The 21509-nt window shown below is 44.2% G+C and overlaps 1 protein-coding gene across 1 annotated transcript in view; it reads left to right on the plus strand.

The window, feature by feature from the left end:
- LOXHD1 (lipoxygenase homology PLAT domains 1) overlaps positions 1 to 21509 on the plus strand; it is a 187982-nt gene that overhangs the window by 64311 nt on the left and 102162 nt on the right. Inside the window, exons 9-15 of the mRNA XM_039463738.2 lie at positions 1091 to 1226; positions 1795 to 1955; positions 2970 to 3056; positions 3480 to 3615; positions 13865 to 14019; positions 15838 to 15998; positions 21229 to 21305. Coding sequence (XP_039319672.1) covers positions 1091 to 1226; positions 1795 to 1955; positions 2970 to 3056; positions 3480 to 3615; positions 13865 to 14019; positions 15838 to 15998; positions 21229 to 21305 — 913 coding nt within the window. The remainder of the gene's footprint in view (positions 1 to 1090; positions 1227 to 1794; positions 1956 to 2969; positions 3057 to 3479; positions 3616 to 13864; positions 14020 to 15837; positions 15999 to 21228; positions 21306 to 21509) is intronic.

Consider the following 21509-nt stretch of genomic DNA (forward strand, 5'->3'; position numbering starts at 1 on the left):
CTGCTTCCGTCACTAACTAAATATGCTAACTTGGGCATTTCATTCTCCTTTCTAGACCTCAGGTTTCTCATCTATTGAATGCAGGTGGAATCAACTATATTAATTGCCAATATATTTGTGTCAGAGGACTAAATGTTTGAGGGGGCTGCTGCCTGTGGTCCTGAGCCATCATTTATCTCTAGGGAGGAGGATTCCTCTCAGGAGTTGAAGGGGTACATACTCTCCTCTTACCATCTCTTAGCATCCTTCCCCTTGGTGTCGCTTGTAAGTTAAGGTTCATCACAGTGGTCAATAATGAGTATGGGGTGAGTATTACCTGGGAATATCTAAGGTCAAGAATTCAAGTTAAGGAAGTTACAGTCCATTTTTGTCACTGTGAACAGTAGACAACAAACAAATACCCAGTAAGACAATGGTTGGTCTAAACCTTGACCAATGAGAGGGTCGGATTCATTTTCAAGTTAAAAAGGTTAGTTTTCAAGTGAAGAAGGTAAAGCTTAGAAACCAGTAATGTGACAGTCAACATTTCTTTGCTGATAGAGGATTCTGTAGTGCGGCAGGTGCATTCCTTTGAACATTTATAATGTGAGCATTTGAAATCCATGGGTTCAGAATTGGATAGAGATAGAGACGGTATAGGAGAGAAGGTTGAATGAGGTTCAAGCCTAAAAGAGAGAAGTTGGTTTTTCTGTTACATTCCAGATATTAATTAGCTGACATGGGACTTACCTTTTTCCTACAAGAAAAATTATAGGGAATTAACCTAGTAGTCTAGTTCATTTGGTTCAGACTAACTGAGATTTTATGATGTACATAAATAATATGGTATCCAAAGAGGGTGTTGTGTATAGAGGAACTGTTTAAGATTTGAATAGCAAATCGGAAGATGGGTGATACCTACTTTGGAAGAATCCTTGGAGGATGTATTTCTGGATTTAAAATTTAATGGGTTAGACAACAGAAAAAGTGCCATTCCTTGAGAGTCCTAATACAGATGTCTCTAAATGTGGTGCTGGGAGACTGCTGAACATTGTGAAGAAGTCCCAACTGGGGACTCAGTATAGGAGACACTGTGCTCCACTCTCCCCAGGTGGTGATTCTGTGCCCCTTCACTGGCATCCAGCAGACCTTCCCTTGCAGCAACTGGCTGGATGAGAAGAAAGCGGATGGGCTGATTGAAAGGCAGCTCTATGAGATGGTGTCTCTCAGGAAGAAGCGGCTAAAAAGTAAGTGAAAGAGACCCAGAACCCAGGGGCCTCTCAGCCAGGGCCAGCAAAGGCCAGAATGTCGGACCACAGGGCAAAAGCTGTAAGGGTAGTCCACTCCTGCTTCTCAAGTCTCCTCTAGAAAAGGAGGAAAAAGCTCCCCTAACCCCACCAAGCAGCTCCACTCTTCAAAGTACAGGCCATATAGAGTCACACCCCTGGCACTGAGGCTGACTCCAGTGTCGCTAAATGGAATAAGCTGCTGTAATGCGCTAGGTGTCAACCTGAATCATTCACTACAGTGAACTCTGAAAGTACCGGATGTAGGGTGGGTAGTCAACTCATCCCCCAATTCAAAACATACTAATACACTTTCGCCATTAAAGAGAACATTATGGCACTTTATTTTTGATAGCAAGGCATCCTTAGCTTTCTAAATTTGGCCATAATGGATTTCTGAGAGTGGAACACACCTGTGTATACCCCGCCTTTCAATCCTGATCACTGTGGATTTTTCCTTTTTCCCTGAAGTAATGTACAAATCTCTTCACTTCTTCAAGTTTATGGTGCAATTTGACCTGTCTCGCAGAATTCCCTTGGTCCCTGTGGGTCTGGACGACTGACCTAAAGAAAGCTGGTACCAACTCTCCCATCTTCATCCAGATTTATGGGCAGAAGGGGCGGACAGATGAGATTCTCCTGAATCCCAACAGCAAGTGGTTCAAACCCGGCATAATCGAGAAGTTTAGGGTAGGAGAGGAGTGTGACGGGGTGGGAGGGATAAAGGAGGAGGGGAAGTATGGCACTCATCCTGGGAATTCTGGTACTCTAGCCCAGGTTTTGGACCAAGTTTGAAGACAAAAATGTACAATGGAGATATTAGGTCTTTGCAAAGGGTGACAACTTTGATGATTTATGAGCAGTGTATTGAATGCGCTACAATGTTGTTCTGACCCATTCATATGAATCAAACAGTCTAGAACAAAGTCTGGGTGAAGAAGCAAGTATGGAATGGTTGAAAGTATCCAGGAGTTGAGGAATCATTGCAGAACAGAGACCCTGAGCACACTTATTGTCAGACTGCCCAATCTGAATTGACTTAGAGAGCAAGGACCAAATTTAATGAAAAGTATGAATTTTAGAACATTAAAAAAATTCAGCTTTAAAACTTTCCATTATGCATAAAACCAGAGCAAGGATTTTTTCCCCCAATAGAAGTGCTATTTCAACCTTTAGGTAGGAATAATTTGTAATTTGGGGCTCCCCTCTCAGCACCCCATTGGTACCTCTGTTATACCACTCAGTTTATTGCTCTTTATGTATTTGTCTTTCCTGCTAGACTGTGAGCCCCAAGGGAAAGGGCATGGCTGCATTATTGATCTTTTTGTCTCTTTCAGTGCCCAGTAGAGTCCTGGGGCTGTAGGCCTGTGCTAATTTGCAGGGCTGCCCTATAGAATTTGTTATGGAAGTTTATTGCTTGGAGAATCTTCTTTAGTCTGAATCCCACTGTGGGGCAGTTATTTTTGTTCAGTTTCACTGGCCCAGACTGAACCCTCACTCTGTGTGACTGTCTTGCCCTCACGTGCTACTGGTTACAAAGGTCATGAAAAGTAAAACGTGTGAGGGTGGCTTTATTGAAACAAACCCATCCTCCCTGCTGAAGAAAGAGCCCAAAGCAGGTACCCTCCTGAGAGTGGATCAGTTATGAGGATAAACACATTTCTTCAGTTATGCCCACTCAAATGTTTTTATTTCCCACCATAGATTGAGCTCCCGGATCTCGGCAGGTTTTATAAGATTCGAGTATGGCATGATAGAAGGAGTCCTGGTTCTGGATGGCATTTAGAAAGGGTGAGATGCACCATCTTGGGGTTTGGGAGGTTGTTGGGAAAGGAACAAGGACAGTCCCTTTTGGTGACCCTGTCACACAAATTTGCCTCTGTATTTATTGCGAATGGGGACTGAAAAGGGTTATGGTGAGACCTGAATTTGGATGCAGCCACAGGGATTTCCTGATGGGGAGAGACTTCCAAAGTAGATTAAGAAAATGCTCAGGTGTTTGGGGGGCTTGCATTCTGCCCTAGTCATCTGGATGCCAGGCAAGTATGGGTGTCCAGGGAACCAGAAATACTAATCCAGCCATCTGCCCTCTACAAGGATTATTTCCAGGAAATAGCCTTGGCTTCTCTGCAGTGAGACAGCAGAATGGGGACTCCAGGGCGTGGGTGAACATCCCTGGTGCAACCACTTGCTCACCCCAGAACTTCATTCTAGATGACCCTGATGAACACTCTGAACAAGGACAAGTATAACTTCAATTGCAACCGCTGGCTGGATGCCAATGAGGATGACAATGAGATAGTGAGAGAAATGACTGCAGAAGGCCCAACAGTGCGCAGGATCATGGGCAGTAAGTACTGACAAGCTCTCCATCCTGGGAGGCAGTGAAATTCCTGTGTGGTGTCCCAATGGGTCTGACCTATGAGCTGAGAGTCTTGTCTGCTCTGCATCTTCAGGCCTCTCAGAGTGCCAGAGTGGATTTGGAAGGCCCCTGCCTCAAGACTGGCTTAGAAAAGCCATCTCCAAGTCATGATGCCAGAGCTCTACCATGATTGGTGTGGTGGGGAGGGAGGGAAGATTTATAGGCCTTCAGGTTGTCTATGAGGGGATGAGAAGCATTTGTCCTGAACAATAGTTCTCCAGAGCCTCCTTGAAAGGAAATATCCTCTTGCTGCCCTTAAATTGTGCATGAAATGCTCCCTAATTTCTGGGTTCCTATAGCCGCAGTTGGCTGCTACCTATTAAGTATTCTGTCTCTAATTAAGGGTAGTAGGAGAAGGACTAAAATTTTAATGTGGAATCCAGGAGTCACATTCAAATAGCCAAAGGAAAGAAGTCATTTTGTTTCTAGGTTATAGAGGCAGAGTACGGGCAAACACAGAGCACATGCTCTGTCCTTTTCACATGGCAGACATTACTAAGTGATCACAACATTCTCTTCCACGAGTCTGAAATGAGCTTTGTAGCCCTCAATAAAGAATTCCAAACAGACATTAACAATTGATCAGAAATGCACTTAAGATAATTAACCCATTTGCTATCCTTGTGGCTGTCCTTAAATTTTAAGCAGGAAAGCAGTATTGCAAAATTACAGAAAGGTAAAAATATATAGAAAACAATGTCACCCATAGTACCCGTAGCCCTTCTAAAGATCTCCATGTCATTTCACAGGTGATTGTGTGCTATTTATAAACACTGCATTTGCACACCCTGAAGAAGCTCTGTATATATTTGTTGAAACAGTTTGATCAGAGTTAAATACTCATAAACATAGAAACCTCAAACAGCAAATATCTAAAAAGAGATCATTTCATCTGTTAGTCTAATTAGGCAATGCTTGTAATTAGCATCATGTTTCTTTTATTTTATAGTACTTCTTCATTCTTAATTAAATATATGGCTGTAGAATATTTGTGTGCAAAGCCCCTTAAAATAGCCTGATGCAGTTAAGGAGCTAAGGACATTCTTGCCATGGTTACACAGTTAGAGACAGAGTTAGATCTAGAACAAGGTCTCTTACTTCCTGGTTCCGTGGCCATACCACCCTGCCTTCTTACAGTCAGTAATAACTGCCTTGGGAACAAGGCAATCGTCTCTCTAAATATGATAATGTATAGCCCATTTCCAAAATTGGGACTCAATATAATATTAAAGGTAATGGCAAAAATTGCAATTACTTTTGCACCTACTTGAGATGTAGTCCACCAAGGCAGAAATATACCTAATCTTACCTGATCTGTCCACTTTGCATGACAGAATTGAGCCTGCAGGTATAAAGAACTTGGGAGAGGTCTTGGGCCCTAACTGCTTTTGAAACATTTCTAATTCCCATGATTTTAGATTCTTAGCCTCTATTTCTACATTATCTGATACTGTCATTCTTGAGCCTTTTGGTAGGATTCTTTCTCGAATTTTGCAACTGAGAGCTCTGATCAATCCTTTCTGGTCTGCTAAGTCAGGGACTCCCAGATCTCAGCAGGCATTATCCCCGGGAGGGCTTGTTAAAAACATAGATTACTGGGATCCACTTGGAGAGTTTCTGATTCAGTAAGTCTGGAGTGGGACCCAAGGATCTGCTTGTCTTAACAAAGTTATATGTAATATCAATGCTGCTGTTGGGGATATTGCTGGGCTCCACTTGGAGAGTTTTGATTCAGTAAGTCTGGAGTGGGACCCAAGGATCTGCTTGTCTTAACAAAGTTATAGGTAATATCAATGCTGCTGTTGAGGAACCACACTTTGAGAACCACTGTGTTAATGCATTTACCACGTGTCTAGCTGCTCTCCAACTTCCAAAATTGTGTTGTGTTGTCTACACTCTCCCCTTCCCCTAGTCTTGGTGAAATCTTTTTTGTTTAGTTAAAAATTTAAAAGTACCGGTAGACTGCCATTTTGATACGATTTTCTAGAGAGAAATCTACTATTTTAATTTGGAATGTCCAGCATTTCTTTACTTCCATCTCCTCTTTGCCTTGAGTGAAGCATGACTTTCCTCTAAGAACCTTATTTTCCCTCTTCATGAACGGTGGGGCAGGAAGGGGGAGTTCTCCTGACTCCCTCTGCACATTCAGATTCCTGCTTGGGCCACACGTTTTCCCAATATTGCCTTCTACCCCAGTCCAGTGCCATCTTCTATTGGTCTCTGGCCCTTCCCCTCTTTCACAGAAGATGGTGTCATGGGTCCCATGGTTAGTGTCTAGACACCATGGCCTGCCATAATCCTGGGACAATGCATTAGTTTGCTAGGGTTGCTGAAACAACGTTCCACAGACAGGGTGGCTTAAATAACAGACATTTATTGTCTCACAGTCTGGAAGCCAGAAGTCCAAGATGAAGGCGTTGGCAGGTTTGCTTTCTTCTGAGGCCTCTCTCCCTGACTTGCAGACAGATGTCTTCTTGTGTCCTATTTCCTCTGTGCATGTGCATGTTTGTGTCCTAACCACCTCTTCTCATAAAGACGCCAGTCATAATGGATTAGTCCCCACCCATATGATCTCCTTTTATTTTAATTACTCCCTTAAAGGCCCATTTGGGGGTACAGGCTCAATTCAGCTCACAGCGAACAACATCTCCTGTAGTCACGGGCCCATCTATATCAAAACTGCCTGAAGTGTTTATTGAAATATAGATTCCTGGGCCCACCACCAGCTATTCTGATTAGTGTCTTTGAGGGCTGTTTCTGGTAACATGCATTTTATCAAGCATGCCAAGTAATTTGTATGCATACTAAACCATACGAGCCTTTGTCTTTCTTCTACTGAAAGCCTTACTTCTTTCAATGTCCACGGAGAAAACCCACTCACCCACATCCTGGTGCTCACTCACTCTGTCAGCTTCATGCCCACCCCACTTAGCCAGCCCTTCCCTGCCACCTCATTCAGGATCATCCCATGAAGCTACCCTTCTTCGAACCCAAACTGCACCCTCTGACTCAAGCTGCTGCCCTCCCAGCACTTTTGTGACCTTGGTACACTTCACCTCACCTTTGACCTCCTGTCACTTCGTCCTCCCCATGTATTTTCTGGTCTGTCAGGGGCTGACATGGATGGATCAGAGGGACAAACCTACATGCAGACGTCCAGTGGGGAGGAAAAGAGGTTCTGAAATCAGACAAGGATTGGATAGACCAGAGAGGAGAAGAGAAATTCAATAAATAGTTTGAAGGTGGACTGACAGGTCTTGAAGTGTGAATGCTGTGGAAATAGTGGTGAGATAAGCTTCCTGTCCAGAAAGTTGGAACAAACCTTGCAGATGAAGCGACATTTGAGCTAGGTCTTCTATGAGGAAGGATTTGACAGGCAGGGAGAGACCATGTCAGGAGGCGGTGGAGGAGATGGGGAAGAAGAGCATCTCTACAGGTTACATGTATAAAATGTGCTTGTAAACATTTTTAACAGTGTACAATTGTTGGGCTATCCTAGCTGATATTTTTTTTTGTCTTCTGTGATGCTATTAAAAAATCATTTCAAGGAGAAAAATAATTCTGGTGACAGTATGGATTGAAGGGCTGTCTGTCATGGCTATAAAGGCAGTTTGATGTCCTCTGGGGGTCCCTGACTAAATTTCAGAGCCTAAACGAACTTGAATTTATTTTTCTTGACTGCTCTTTATGGCCCACAAACATTTATCTAATGCTTGGAACACCCCTATGTCCTCACTCACCTCTGCAAGTACTCATATCTCCTTTTCTGGTTGGAGTGCTTGTAACAGTAAATAGAGTTGGTGACAATGCTTCATTTCCCCCGCTGGTACCAGTGTGAAATGCATAATGTGTAAGGCGTTCTGGAAATCCCTTAAGAAAAGAGTCTTGGACTCATGTAAAATGAGTAAATACTAATTTAAAATCAATTCTCTGAGTTTAAAGTTGTGTGTCTCTGGTTTGCTTACAAATTAAGGTCCAGCCAAATAAGCCATTAATGCCATGTCTGAGAGCCAAGAGGCTTTTGGGAGTGATTGTTCTGATTAGCACAGGTGGGGAGATACGGACAATGCACATGCCAGCTCACAATTTATTTCCACCTTGCCTGTCCCTCAGGAGCTACATGGAAGAGTAAAATAAATGAGAGCTGCATTCTCCACTGTACTTCCAAGAGAAGTGATTACACGTCACTGATGAGTGGACTCAAGTGCTGAAAATCGTAGCTTCTTGTTAATCAGACAGAGCTGTGATTTTAAAATTAAAGTACAAGAGGCTCTGTACTTACCCATCTCTTTAAAGTCTTTCACTACCGATGTCTCACAATATAATTATTTTTAATTGTCCACAGACTTCTTACCAGGAAGGAGCTCGGGACATCCATGGCTTGGGGTAGGGGCAGGGGGGCAGTTTCAGAAGGGCTCCTAGAGAGAATCAAGACCCTTGAGAACTTCCAACCAAATGGACCTCAGAGCTCAGAACCAAAGGGACTGGAATTTCCAGGCAAAAGGATTTCTAAATTCCCTTATCATTTTGCTTCTGGGGATTGCCTAAAAGTTACAGCTCAAAAAGCAGAACTGACCTTCATCATAAATAAGAGTGAAGCCAGGCTGGTGTTGAGAGCTTTCCTTCCCTGCTGTGTCATGTTTCCACGTTCAGTCTTCAGCCTCTGTCCATTCCTCTCACTGTTGATACATTGGATCATTGAGAGCGTCACACAAAATAATCAACTTCATTTATAGAAAGGCTGAAGATTGAAACCATTTAGTATTTGAATTTTAAAAGCGTTGATTAGAGAAGAGAATGATGGTTACGTTTCAGGTACTGTGGCCCTGTGAGAAGACAATATTGGTGGGCAGGAGATTTCTCCTCCATCTTAACTCATGGTTTACGTGCCCACCTATACCAGCTTTGCTCAAGGCAAGTCTGTATGTACAATCAGTCGTTATTTGCCTGTTCTTCTAACAAATGTTTTTGCCACAGACCCTATCTTTGTATACTCATATGTTTAATGGTCAAATTAATTATTCAGACGTCTGCATGTCTCCAAACAAAATGATCATATTACGGAAAAAATAATTTGTACACTGAATTCAACTTCCTGGTGATTTGTCTCATTCCAGATATACTTTTCATTTTCTTCATTTTCAATGGACTACCAATGAATTGTGTCCATTTTTAAAAGCAACAGGTATATTGAGATATGATTCACGTGCCATACAATTTACCCATTTGAAGTGTACAAGTCAATGGCTTTTGGTGTATTGATAAAATTGTGCATCCATCACCACTATCAAATTCCAAAACATTTTCTTCTCCCCCAAAAAGGAACCCCATACTCATTAGCAGTCATACCCATTTCCCCACTTTACCCCTTTGCTTCTGACAACCACGAATCTACTTTTTGTCTCTATAAATTGGCCTAATCTGGATATTTCATATATAGAAAGTTATACAATATGTGACCTTTTAAATTTAGCTTACTTCAAATAACATAATGTTTTCAAGAGTCATCCATATTGTAGCATGTATCAGTACCTTATTTCTTTTTATTGCTTAATAATAGTCCATAGTATGGATGTACTAAATTCAACTGTTGATGAGCATTTATGTTGTTTCCACTTTTCAGTTATTATAAATAATGCTACCATAAACATCCATGTCCAAGTTTTTATGCAGACATGTTTTCAGTTCTCTTGGGCATATACCTAAGAGTGAGTTTGCTGGGTCATATGGTAGCTCTTTGGTTAACTTTTTGAGAAACTGTCAAACTATTTTTCAAAATAGTTGTACTATTTTAAATTCTTGTTAGTAATGTATAAGAGTTCCAGTTTCTCAACATCCTTGTCAACACTTGTTCTTCTCCTTGTTTATTCCTTCTCAGGGTTGTTTTTAGCTATTCTGGGTCCCTTGCAGTTCTATATGAATTTTAGAATCAGCTTGTCAATTTCTACAAGTCAGTCAGCTGAGTTCTGTTAGGGACTGCACTGAATCTATTGATCACTTTGGGGAGCATTGCTGTCTTAATAATGTCAGGACTTCCAATTCATGAACATGAGATGTTTTTCCATTTATTCAGATCTTTATTTTCTTTCAACAGTATCTTGGGGTTTTCAGAGTGTATGTTTTTCACTTGTTTTCTTAAATTTACTTCTAAATATTTTATTCTTTTTGATGCTATTGCAAATAGAATGGTTTTCTTAATTTCATTTTCAGACTATTCATTGCAAAAAAATAGAAATACAATCGATTTTGGTATATTGATCTTGTACTCTACAACTTTGCTGAAGTCACTTATTCTAATAGTTTTTAAGTGGATTCTTTATGATTTTACAAATACATGGTTATGTCATCCATGAATAAGATACTTCTTCCTTTCCAATTTAGATCTTTTTATATATTTGCTTGCCTATCACCTTGACTGAAATCACCACATTGAATATAAGAGATGACTTGTTTCTAATCTTAAGGGGACAGCATCTAGTCCAATCTTTCGTGATTAATGATGATGTTAGCTGTGAGCATTTATAAATAACATTTATGGATTGATGAAGTTCCAATTTATTTCTAGTTTGTTGATGGTTTTTTTAAATTACAAAAGGGTGTTTGATTTTGTCAAATACTTTTTCTACATTTATTGAGATCATCATATGATTTTTGCTTTTTATTCTATTAATATGATAAATTACATGAATTGATTTTCAGCAGTTAAACCAATTTGTATCTCTGGGATAAATCCTACATTGTCATGGTGTATAATTCCTTTGATATGTTGCTGGATTCTTTTTGTGAATACTTTGTTGAGGATTTTTGCATCCATATTCATAAGAGATATTGGTCTGTAGTTTTTTTATGATATCTTTGTCAGTTTTGGTACCAGGATAATGCTGACCTCAGAAAATGAGTTGGGAAGTGTTCCCTCCTTGGAAGTATTGGAGAAGTATTAGTATTATTTCTCCTCTCAGTGTTTGGTAGAATTCAGCAGTAAAAACATCTGGGCATTGGCTTTTCTTTGTGGCTAGTTTTTTAAAATAATAATTTATATTTTCACTTAAAAAGCTTTGAATTTTAATTGATATGATGTAATTGTATGTATCTATGGGGTATAATTTGATGTTTTCAAACAAATATATGTTGTGTCATAGTCAGGGTTGTTAGCATATCCATCACAACATGCACTTATCATTTCTCTATGGTGAGAATGTTCAAAACATTTCTTCTAGCTATTTTGTGATCTACATGTCTTTACCGTTAACTACAGTCATTTTACTGTAAAATAGAACATCAGAACTTATTTCTCTCATTTAATTGTAACTTCGTACCTATTGATCAACTTCTCCCCATCCTCTCCTCCGCCTCCTTTCCCCAGTCTCTTTTAACTGCTCTGGTAAAAATATTGTTCGATTCCCTGCCTCCATGACATCAACTTCTTCTTCTACTTTTTTTTAAGATAACACATGGGTTAAATCATGTGGTATTTGTCTGTGTCTGGCTTATTTCACTTAACATGATGTCCTCCAACTTCATCTATGTTGTTGCAAGTGACAGGATTTTATTCTTTTTTTTTGTGGCTGAATCATACTGCATTTTGTATATGTACTACATTTTCTTTTCTTTTTTCCTTTTTTCTTTTTTTTGAGATGGAGTCTTGCTCTGTCACTCAGGCTGGAGTGTGATAGCAGAATCTCAGCTCACCACAACCTCTGCCTCCAGGGTTCAAACAATTCTCCTGCATCAACCTTCTGAGCAGCTGGGATTACAGGTGCACACCACCACACCCAGCTAATTTTTGTATTTTTAGTAGAGACGAAATTTCACCATGTTGGTCAGGCTGGACTTGAATGCCTGACCTTGTGATCCACCCACCTTGGCTTCCCAAAGTGCTGGGATTACAGGTATGAGCCACCACTCCCAGCCTATATATTACTATATTTTCTTTATCCATTCATCCCTTGTTGGACACTTAGGTTGATTCTATATCTTGGCTATTGTAAGTAGTGATGATGCAATAAACATGAAAGTACAGTTATCTTGTCTACATATTTACTTCATTTCCTTTGGATATATACCCAGTAGTGGGATTACTGGACCATATGGTTCTTCTATTTTCAACTTTTTTGTGGAATTTCCATACTGTTTTCCATAATGGCCATACTAGTTTTGCACTCTTACCCATAGTGTGTAAGTGTTCCTTTTTCTCTGCATTGCTTCCAACACTCCTTTTTTTTTTTTTTTTCCATAATAACCATTCTAACTAGAGCAAGATGGTATATCTCATTGTGGTTTTGACTTGCATTTCCCTGATGATTAGTGATGTTGAACTTTTTTTTTTTTTTTCACATATCTGTTAAGCCATTTGTATGTCTTCTTTTGAAAAACACCTATTAAGGTCTTTAGCCAGTTTCTTAATCGAGTTATTTGTTTGCTCATTTTTGCTGTTGAGTGGTTTAATTTTCTTATGTATTCTGAATATTAACCCCTAGTCAGATTATAATTTGCAAATATTTTCTTCTATTATGTATGTTGTGTAATGAACAGAACAGAACCATTGATTTCCATCTCCAAGCCTATCCTTCCCCCCAAAACTCCCCTACTGCTTATTGGCAACTCTATCCACTTAATTGCCCAAGCTAAAAACCTAGGAGTCACCTGCAGCTTCTCTCTTTTCCTCAATTACCTATCTGATCAATCACCAAGAACTATTGTGTCCAAAACAGTATATATTTTTGACTTAACATCCAAAATATATTACTAATCGGTTGACTTTTCTCTACTTCTGCTGCACCTCCTAGGCACCATCCTCTCTTTTAGACTACTATAATTATTCTGCTAACTGGTCTCTTTGATTCTACTCATTCTTTCTGTATAATCAGTTCTTCATGGCAGCCAGAGCTCTTTAAAACATAGAACAAGTCAATTTGCTTCCTTGCTTGAAGCCCTCCAATGGCTTTCTGCTGTATAAAAATAAAAAGGAGGCCACACTTCTTACCTTGATCCACTACACCCCATGTAGCTGACTCTTGTCCACCTCTGGGCCTCATCTCATATCCCTTCGCATTCCTTCTACTACAGCCCTATTGGCCTTCTCCCTCCCCCTGGAACACACACTGGCCATCCTCACACAGGGGCCTTTGCACTCACCTGAGCTCTCTAACTTTATAGCTCACACATTACCTCCTTGCAGTTGCCTTTTCTATATTTCTGAATAATTTATATTTCCTCACTCCACTCCTCACCACTCTGAGATGTTCCTCCGCTGTATCGTCTTAGTTATAGATATAACAAAGACATTTTCTTGTTCATAATTTATTATTTTACTTTCTATTGCTCCTCTCTACTCTTACTCTCAGCCCTAAACTCAGAATTCCTGTACCTTTAATGGTGCCTGGAACCTCCTAGGCTTCAGTAAACTGATTTGGGGTAGGTAAGTGAATGAATGAATGCATTTTACTTTTCAACTTATTTTAAGCGAGAAGGAGGGCTGGGCATGCAGGGTTGCAGGTCTACCTCCTACACAGTACATTTTCAACATTGGAAGAAGCTGCTGCCCTTCCCACAGTGACTGCATTTCCTACCTTTCTCTCTGCTTCCTGGCATGTCCCTATCACTGGGAGTTCTGAAGAGAAGAAGACACAATTCTTGTTCATGAAGAAAAGTTTTCTTTCTTGGGCACTCACAGAAGTTGGAGTACAACCTAAGGCAAAAGTGTTTACTGGGATGGTTGGAATTGAGGGCAGACATATTTGGGTTAGACCAGTGGTCTCCAAACACTGGCCAGCTCCATCAGAGTCCCTCAAGAAAGCTTGGAAGCAATTCAAGTTTAGTAGATTCAGCTCTGGAAATTCAGATTTGAGAAGTCTGAAGCAGGGCTCAGGAGTCTGAATTTTTATAAAAGTTTCCTGGAGGATGCTGATAATTGACAAGGACTGGGAACCTCTGGTCTGTCTCATTTGATCCCATAGCTTTAAATGGAATCCATATACCTATAATGACCAAGGGACTTGGGGATGACTCAGCTTTTGATTGGTGTGTGGTGGGATTTGGATAGTTGGGAGGAAGCCAGAAGGTCAGTCCAGATGAGAATGGAGGAGAGGAGGAATCAGAGCTTAGAGGTGGGAGCAGCAGGGCTAGGGATGGGAAGCAGGGGGCTGTCAGCAATGATGTCCCTCTCTCTGTCTGCCAGTGGCCCGGTACCGTGTGACTGTGTGCACAGGGGAACTTGAAGGTGCTGGAACTGATGCCAACGTCTATCTCTGCCTTTTTGGTGATGTGGGGGACACAGGGGAACGGCTTCTCTACAACTGCAGGAATAACACAGACCTGTTTGAAAAGGGCAATGTAAGTTACGGCAATGTGCCTCACTCGTCCCCCTCCTTCCGGTTCCCTTCCCATGTTCCCTCATCTTCCCTGACCTTTTAAAGTTGAGCTGATGCTGGTACTGGGGCCTCAGCCATCAGGGGCCTCACTCTGGGTAAGAGGGTGGAGAACTGGGGACGCCCAGCAGAGCCACTGGGAGGGCACAGCAATGCCTGGTGTATTTGGTCCCTGAGTATCTGGCCTGTTCTGATTCACTAACATGCATGAATACCTGTTAGACTCCTGAGACTATACAACAGGGAGTTAAAGAGCCACCTTAGAGGGATTATGGTCCTCCCCAACCCCTGAGCTTTGAGAAGAGGGCAGAACAGAAGGACACGGGGAAGAGCAGCGGCAGCAGCATCTTTCTCACCTCAGGGGTGGGCAGAGAGGAAAGGATGCTGGGCACTGTGGACTAGAGCACCCAGGCTGGAGGAAAGCTGGGCCCCCAGGGGCCAGTGTGGAAACTTGGCATTCTCCCCCATAGCATGACCACTGCAGGCATCTTGTTCATGATCTTTAGGAAAGAGAAATAAAGACAGACCCTAAAGGTGAGTGGGAGAGTTTGCTTCTGTTGCTAGACTCATTACAGATATGCCGGGTGTTCTCCCTATTTTCTCAACCATCACATGGGTGTTCTGGGGAGGGTGTGGAAGCAGTGGGGAAATAGGTAGGCAAGTGTGGGGCAAACCCAGCCTTGGTCCACTTGCTTCATTCTCCTGAGCCTCAGTTTTTTCATGCCTGAAATGGGGAAAGGATGCCTACCTGTGGCTGGCTGTTGTGAGCACTAGGGGTGGTAGATGTACTGTCTCTGAGGTCACACCTGGCCCACAGCACACCGTGGATGCTGAGTACAGAGTCGTTGCTGCAGTGAAGTGAGGCCAAGGGAGCTCACCAGAGTGAAGGGGATTTGCAGACAACCTCTCTGTCTCTTTCCTCTTCCACCTCTTCCTTGGTGAGGTCAGGGCAAGCCCTGGAATTCCAGTGAAGGCCTCTCTCTGAGGCCAATCCAAGCTGGCTCGATTCTTGGGATCATGGCTATTTGAAGGCTGCAGTGGCAAAAATAATCTGAGCAGGATGTTGTGGGTGGACTCAGGTTCATTTGAGGAGAGGAGGTAGCAATGCCTTTACTTCACATAGCTTTTTAAATTTCCTCTCTCCTTCCCACCCACCCACCTTTCTCTCCAGCCTTCCCTACTCTTTCCTCCTACATCTTCTGATGCCTTTGTCCATCAATCCTACCTTCAGCGTTTCTGTCCCCGAAGGCTCCCAGGTGTGCTCATATAGACTTGGAAACTCTGTAGCCCCTACTGCAGTTTTGCTGCCTCAGTGGTGAGCAAAACTATACAATTAGCAAGACCACTTAGTCCCCCTAATCAGTTCTAATCATTCCTCTCTTTGAAAGGGATCCAGTATCCCTCTAGGGTAAGGATCCAAAGGAGATTCACCAAGGAATTAGCTCATGATAAATGATTGGTGACTGATAACCACTTAACTTGTTTATGTTCTCAGAGGAAGCTATCTTTTGAAAGGAGATCATAGGGAATGGCCATTGTTTTACCAAAAAGTGCAGATCTCAATTGTTGGAAATTTGACATTGGATGATATTCCAGTGGGAGAAATTGGGGGTGGGTGTGACCTGTTCTTTATAGGTAGTTCCTGTCCCATGTGTGAAAGATGAGTTGCCCAACCCATCAGTTCTGTATTTTCTGATATCTGGGCTTGTGTCTTCCCTTGGTGTTTGGGTCCCGGGGTAGCCAACCATCCAACTGGCCCTGTGGTCCCCCTCCCCACCACAAGGCTGATGAATTTACTATCGAGTCTGTCACCATGCGGAAGGTGAGGCGGGTGAGGATCAGACACGATGGCAAAGGCTCCGGCAGCGGCTGGTACCTGGACAGAGTGCTGGTGAGAGAGGAGGGGCAGCCCGAGAGCGACAACGTGGAGTTTCCGTGTCTCAGGTACACACATCCAGCCTGCTGGCCTTTTCTCTAGCTTAGATTATGGTCCCTGCGTTTTGGGAAGACCCAGCCCCACTGCCACAACCAGCAAGCAAAACAGTGGCTTAAAGCTATAGCTAGTGCAAGAAAGAGGTGGCCTTGCTGGTGGTGCTTAGACCTGAACCTCACATTTCGCCCTTACCCCCACCACCGTGGTGAACACCAGTGTGGCATGTTCCAGTGTGCTGCTAGGTTGCTGTACGTAAGCACCAAAGTGTGGGTGCTTTTTCATAAAAAAATCTAAGAATTCCTGAATTTAAGTGAGAGTTACTTCAGAGAGTTGCAGACTGAATTCAACTTTTGAATCAAGAGTTTTTAAAAATTTTAAATAGCTTTCTGACCACACCTCTTCCCTGTTAACTTATTTTCAAAGTGTCTTACTTTGGTTTCCTTTCTGCAATTTATTCGTGAGATAAAGTTTCCTTTCTCTTTTTGCTTAAGCGTTTGGGGTTCTTAATGCAGGCAGTTTGGGCTCCCGTTGACTTGAAGAAGTCCCTGATAGAGAGATTTTAGAATGAGCAATACCAGTGTTTTTTGTGTTATCTTGGTGGTCCCCCACATTTTATGTGGCAATATCTGGAGGATGCACACTGTGTGATTGACCTGGGGCCTTGGACCGACTGGGCTCTGCAAATCTCAGTTCCAGGGCTGCGTTCTGTACATAGAGATGAGTTGCTGTGTGTCCATTTTAGTAGGGGTGGTCCAGGGCTCTTTGAGGGTAGCTACACTGAGGACAGCCCTTCTTTGAGTGGATGAGGGTGAGTTGCACAGCTGCCCAGCAATGAATGTGTTGCTATTCCTCTTACCATGCATGCAGATGTACTCACGTTCACACCTGTGCACATAGGCACACACACCCAGGCACACATCTGCTGCAGCTAGATTGCCTACCACCCCACCAACCGAAGCCCAGTAGTTTCCCAGCCATGGAGGGCCACTGGGAGGACTCCGCAGGTCAATGATTGTGAAACATAATTTGTCAATGACAAAGGGCTCTACAGTCTTCTACATGTAGCCACTGTTTGTATGACAAGGAACACATTGAAAAGGTAAGTAATACTGCAGGCAACTCCAAGTGAGTGGCACTACAGAGGACAGGCCGGGCAGGCTTCTAGGAAGAAGTGGAACTGCGCCAAGGCCTGGAAGAGAGGTCAGAGAGTGGACAGAGAATGGACAGAGAGGTCAGCGAATGAGGCATGAGCAAGGGGCTGAAGGGGTGGCTCATCCAGGGGTTGGCAAGGGGCACCTGGCATGTGGGGAAGGAGTGAGAAGGCTGGGGTGGGAGAAGGTGACATGTCAACCCTCAGTCTCCTAAGTCATGGGGAAGTGGGTTTGGGGGAGTATATGGCCTCCCTTCAAGTCATCACTGGCGTTTCCACCCCCATGCTGGATTGGAGGCTGACTGACTGGATGCCAGATGGAAGAGTTTGCGTTGTTTTAGTCCTATCTACTCAAAATATATTTATTAAGCACCTACTATATACTTACTCCCTGTCCTCATGGAGTTTATAGTCTAGAGGGAAACTGGACAAAAAGCAAGTGAATAAGCAAAGCCGGAATGACACACTGAAGAGTGGTGTGTAGAGGCTGGAGGAAACAATGGTGCAGGGGCTGGAGTGGGGTGCTGGAGGTGGGAAGGCCTGTCTGCAGAGGGACGTCGAGGCTGACCTCCCGAGGAATGAAGAGGAGAACACCAGGGGAAAGAACTAGGGTGCTCTCAAGTCCAGCAAGACAAGCAGGTAGACAGAGGCCGCTGTCCAGCAGGGCAAGGGAGCCTCTTACATGTGAGGAAGGTCCGGCCTCTGGGGTGGGACAGGGCCCAGGGAGGAGGAAGGGAGACCAGTGCGAGGTTTTGGGGAGTTGATGACGCCCTGTATTCATGTTCCAGGGCTGTAACAAAGTGCACAGGCTGGGGGGCTTAAATGACGGAAACATAACATCTCACAGTTTTGGAGGCCAGAAGTCCAAAATCAAGGTGTCGGCCGGGCTGTGCCCCTCTGAAGGCACTAGGGAAGGCTAAGGATCTGACCCGGGCCTCTGTCCTCAACCCAGTGGCCTCGGAAGTTCCCTGGCTTGTGACTGGAACCCACCTTCTCTCTACGCCTCCTCACAGCATCATCTTCTATATGTATCCTGGGTCCAAATTCTTCCTTTATATGAAGACACCAGTTAGATTAGATGAGGAGCCACCCTAATAACCTTATTTTAATTTGGTTACATCTGCAAAGACCCTGTTTCCAAATAAGTTCACATCCTGAAGTACTGGAGGTTAGGTCTTTAATGTATGAATGGGGTGGGGCGGGGGGCACAATTCAGTTCACTACACGGCAGCTTGGCCCTTAGTGGTGGCAGTGAAGGTGGTGAGAAGGTGCTTACTATACCCCAGAGAGGACACTGGAGGGATGGTTCATGGGCCTTGCCCATAAGAGACAGAGAAAGGGTCAGAACTGAAAGCCCCAGGCTTTTGCCTTTGATAGGTGGGTTAAAGGTCACGCCCTTTACTGAAATGGGGATCCTGGGAAGGGAGAGCTTAGGGCTGGGAACAAGGTTGAACTCTAGAGGTCTAGTTGGGATGTGTTTGATTTTCAATGCAGAGTTAGGTCTTGAGAAATGAATTCAGAGAAGGAGAGCACAGGGCTAGAATGTAAAGCCTGAGAACTGCAGGGGATCCTCTAGGGAGAGCTTGGATAAAGAAAATAGTGAGGACCAAGCCCTTGGGCAGGCCAGGAGGGGGAGCCCAGAAAGGGGAAGGGGAAGCTGGTGTATGCACACTGCATTGTCACATGCATGGTGCTGGGGGAGTTCAGAACCAGAAGTCTAGCTGCCCACCTGCTGTGTGACTTTGATCCAGTCTCTTGCCTGGTCTTCCGCACCGTCCTGGCCTGCATGTGTCTTACGGTGAGGTTGAGCGTATTGTTCTTTGAAAGGAGCCCATTAAAGACACAGTGATACTGATAATGCTGATGGCCAGGCAGAACAGGAGCAGAGGCTGCAAACACGCCTCCCTGCCCTCGAAAACTTAACAGTGCATGCATTATTTTTTTTTTAAGAAAATGGGTTCATATGTCTTGCTAACACATGTAGTGGTGGCATTTGCCAACTCAGGACCCAGGAGGACTTGGAAAAACTGAGAACTGGAGCCTGAGCATGCACACTGCTTCTTTCTTTACCTAAGCTGTTATTTTAAGTCTCTTGGAGAGGAGGGCACACCAGGTCTATTTATCAGAACTTCTCTTCTGCTGGATCAGGTGTGTGTGTGCACGCGTGTGTGTGTGCATACACACACGCTCCTGTGAGCTCAGAGAAAGAGTAATAAAATCACCACCAGACTGACTTATCCTTTTAGCAACATCTCACTCTGAAACTGGGCTGAAGTGTTTGAAGCTGAAAGAAACTGGCTATATTTGGAAATATCTATTAATACTCTGAAAGTATTTAGGTGGAAACAAAATGACAAGTCATGGTTTCCTTTTGCTGCTGGGGAGGGGCTGGGGGTGGATACGTGGTGGAGAATGAAGCGAGAGCAGGTAGGATTTTCAGATGGCCAAGGGCTTGCTGACTCTCCATGCTTCCCCACCCTGAGAATGGATGCTCAGGCCTGCTTCGCAACCTTCTCCTCCGCGCTCTCCATGCCAGGGTGACCTCAGCTGGACAGACGGAGTGGGAGGCTCTTAATGGATTGATTTCAGGGACTTTAGCATCCCTGAGTTCCCAGATTCCCATAATCAATGCCTAGGATTTCACCATTGTATTGTCATGTCTGGGAGTCTCCAGTGGTTTTCTTGTCTTCTGGATTCACAGCACCAAAGTCCTCGTGGAAAGGAACAACCCAGTTGTTGGTTAACAGCCAAGTGACAGCAAGGTCTCCTGGGAATGTTAGACCATGTGTTTTGTGAAGGAAGGCGAAAGAGAAGGGTTGGAAGAGACAACAGCATTGCCTTCATCGGCCTTGGAGAAGGGGATGGTCTATTAGCAGAGAGCACTGCAGTGGGGGAAGGCCTGAGCCCCATGCCGGGGAGGCTATGGAAGAATTAGTGCCTTGGCTTCCTTTGCAATCTCTGTAACCAGGGAGTTGCCTCCCTCTCAGGAGGGTAATACGGTGGGTTGCAAAGACCAGCACCAAGACATAGACAAATGAAGGTGGTTTGGTTGAGAGGCAAAGGTCTTGTTTTCTTCAATACCCTGGGGAACAATGAACGGTGTCTGTTCTGCTGCCATGAGCCCCATCACAAACCATCCTGAATGCTGAGGCTTCGAAAGCTCATACTTTCTCAGGCTGAGTCTCCATGGCCAGGGTGATAGGTGCTTTTCAGGTAAATTGCCCCATACCTTTCCCCCTGGTGGATGACCAGCAGAGAGCTGGGACCCTGGCTCACTCCAACATGTTGATGAGTCACAGCTATCAAACCCCAGCCCTGCAGGACACAGCCCCAGCTTCCTCTGGAAGGTAAGCCTCAGTCATCCCTGAGGACTCAGATCAGGGAGCCCTTCTCATTTCCCTCCGCTCTTGCAGCACTTACTCTGGTCCAATACCTATCCTTGTCTTGGTCCTCAGAGCCTCAGCTGGTCTATCCTGGCTTCTAAAGCAGGCTGCTGACAGCCTGAGCTGGGCCTTGCTTATCCCAGCATGTCTTCTCTGCCATCTACCCACCCCAGGGCCCTCAGCATGGTACCATGAGGATGGAAAGCTCTTAGAAAAAGAGGTGCTTGTTTTCTATGCTAATGATGGCTTTCAACACAGACTTTTGACAGTGATTGCCAAGGCTCTATATTATGTGACCTGCCCCCTGCCCAGCCTCCTCTGCCAGCTCTCTGCCTGTTGTTCACTGCATTCCATCCACGTGGTCCTGTTTCAACTCCTGGAGCCTCTGTTCCATCCCAGCATATGTTGTTTCCTCGGGACACCCTTCCCTCTTCTCCTGGTCTCCTTCTAACACCATGTGACATCATCCCATCCATTCCCCAAGGAGTTCCCTGCCCTCCTTCCAATCTCAGTCAAACACCACCTCCTCCGGGAAGTCCTCCTTTCCCACTCCAGGCTGGAATGCTTTGCTAGATGGTCCTGTAGAATCCTTTCACTTTGCCAGAGTCCGAGCTCTGGGCCTCCCTGGTGATTCTGCATGAATGAGTGAAGCTTTGATTGTCTGCCTGCCCCACCCAAAGAGCTAACATTCCCCCATTTGCCCACCAGGTGGTTGGACAAGGATAAGGACGATGGGCAGCTGGTCCGAGAGTTGCTACCCAGTGACAGCAACGCGACACTGAAGAGTGAGTTGTGCTGGGTGTGCCCTTGGTGAGACAGGGGCCTTCCCTCAGCTAAGCCCGTCAAGAAAACATGCACACTTCATGTTTCACAGGGGCGGCACTGGGGAATGGGGATGGGGAGACTCCGAGGGAGTGTCCGGAGAGTTCTGCCTGTGCTCCCGTACACAGCCTCTTTGCGGCCTCAGATGTGAGGCCCTGAGCACATGT

This window comes from Saimiri boliviensis, chromosome 13 (assembly GCF_048565385.1).
Source record: "Saimiri boliviensis isolate mSaiBol1 chromosome 13, mSaiBol1.pri, whole genome shotgun sequence".
In the NCBI taxonomy this organism is placed as follows: Eukaryota; Metazoa; Chordata; class Mammalia; order Primates; family Cebidae; genus Saimiri; species Saimiri boliviensis.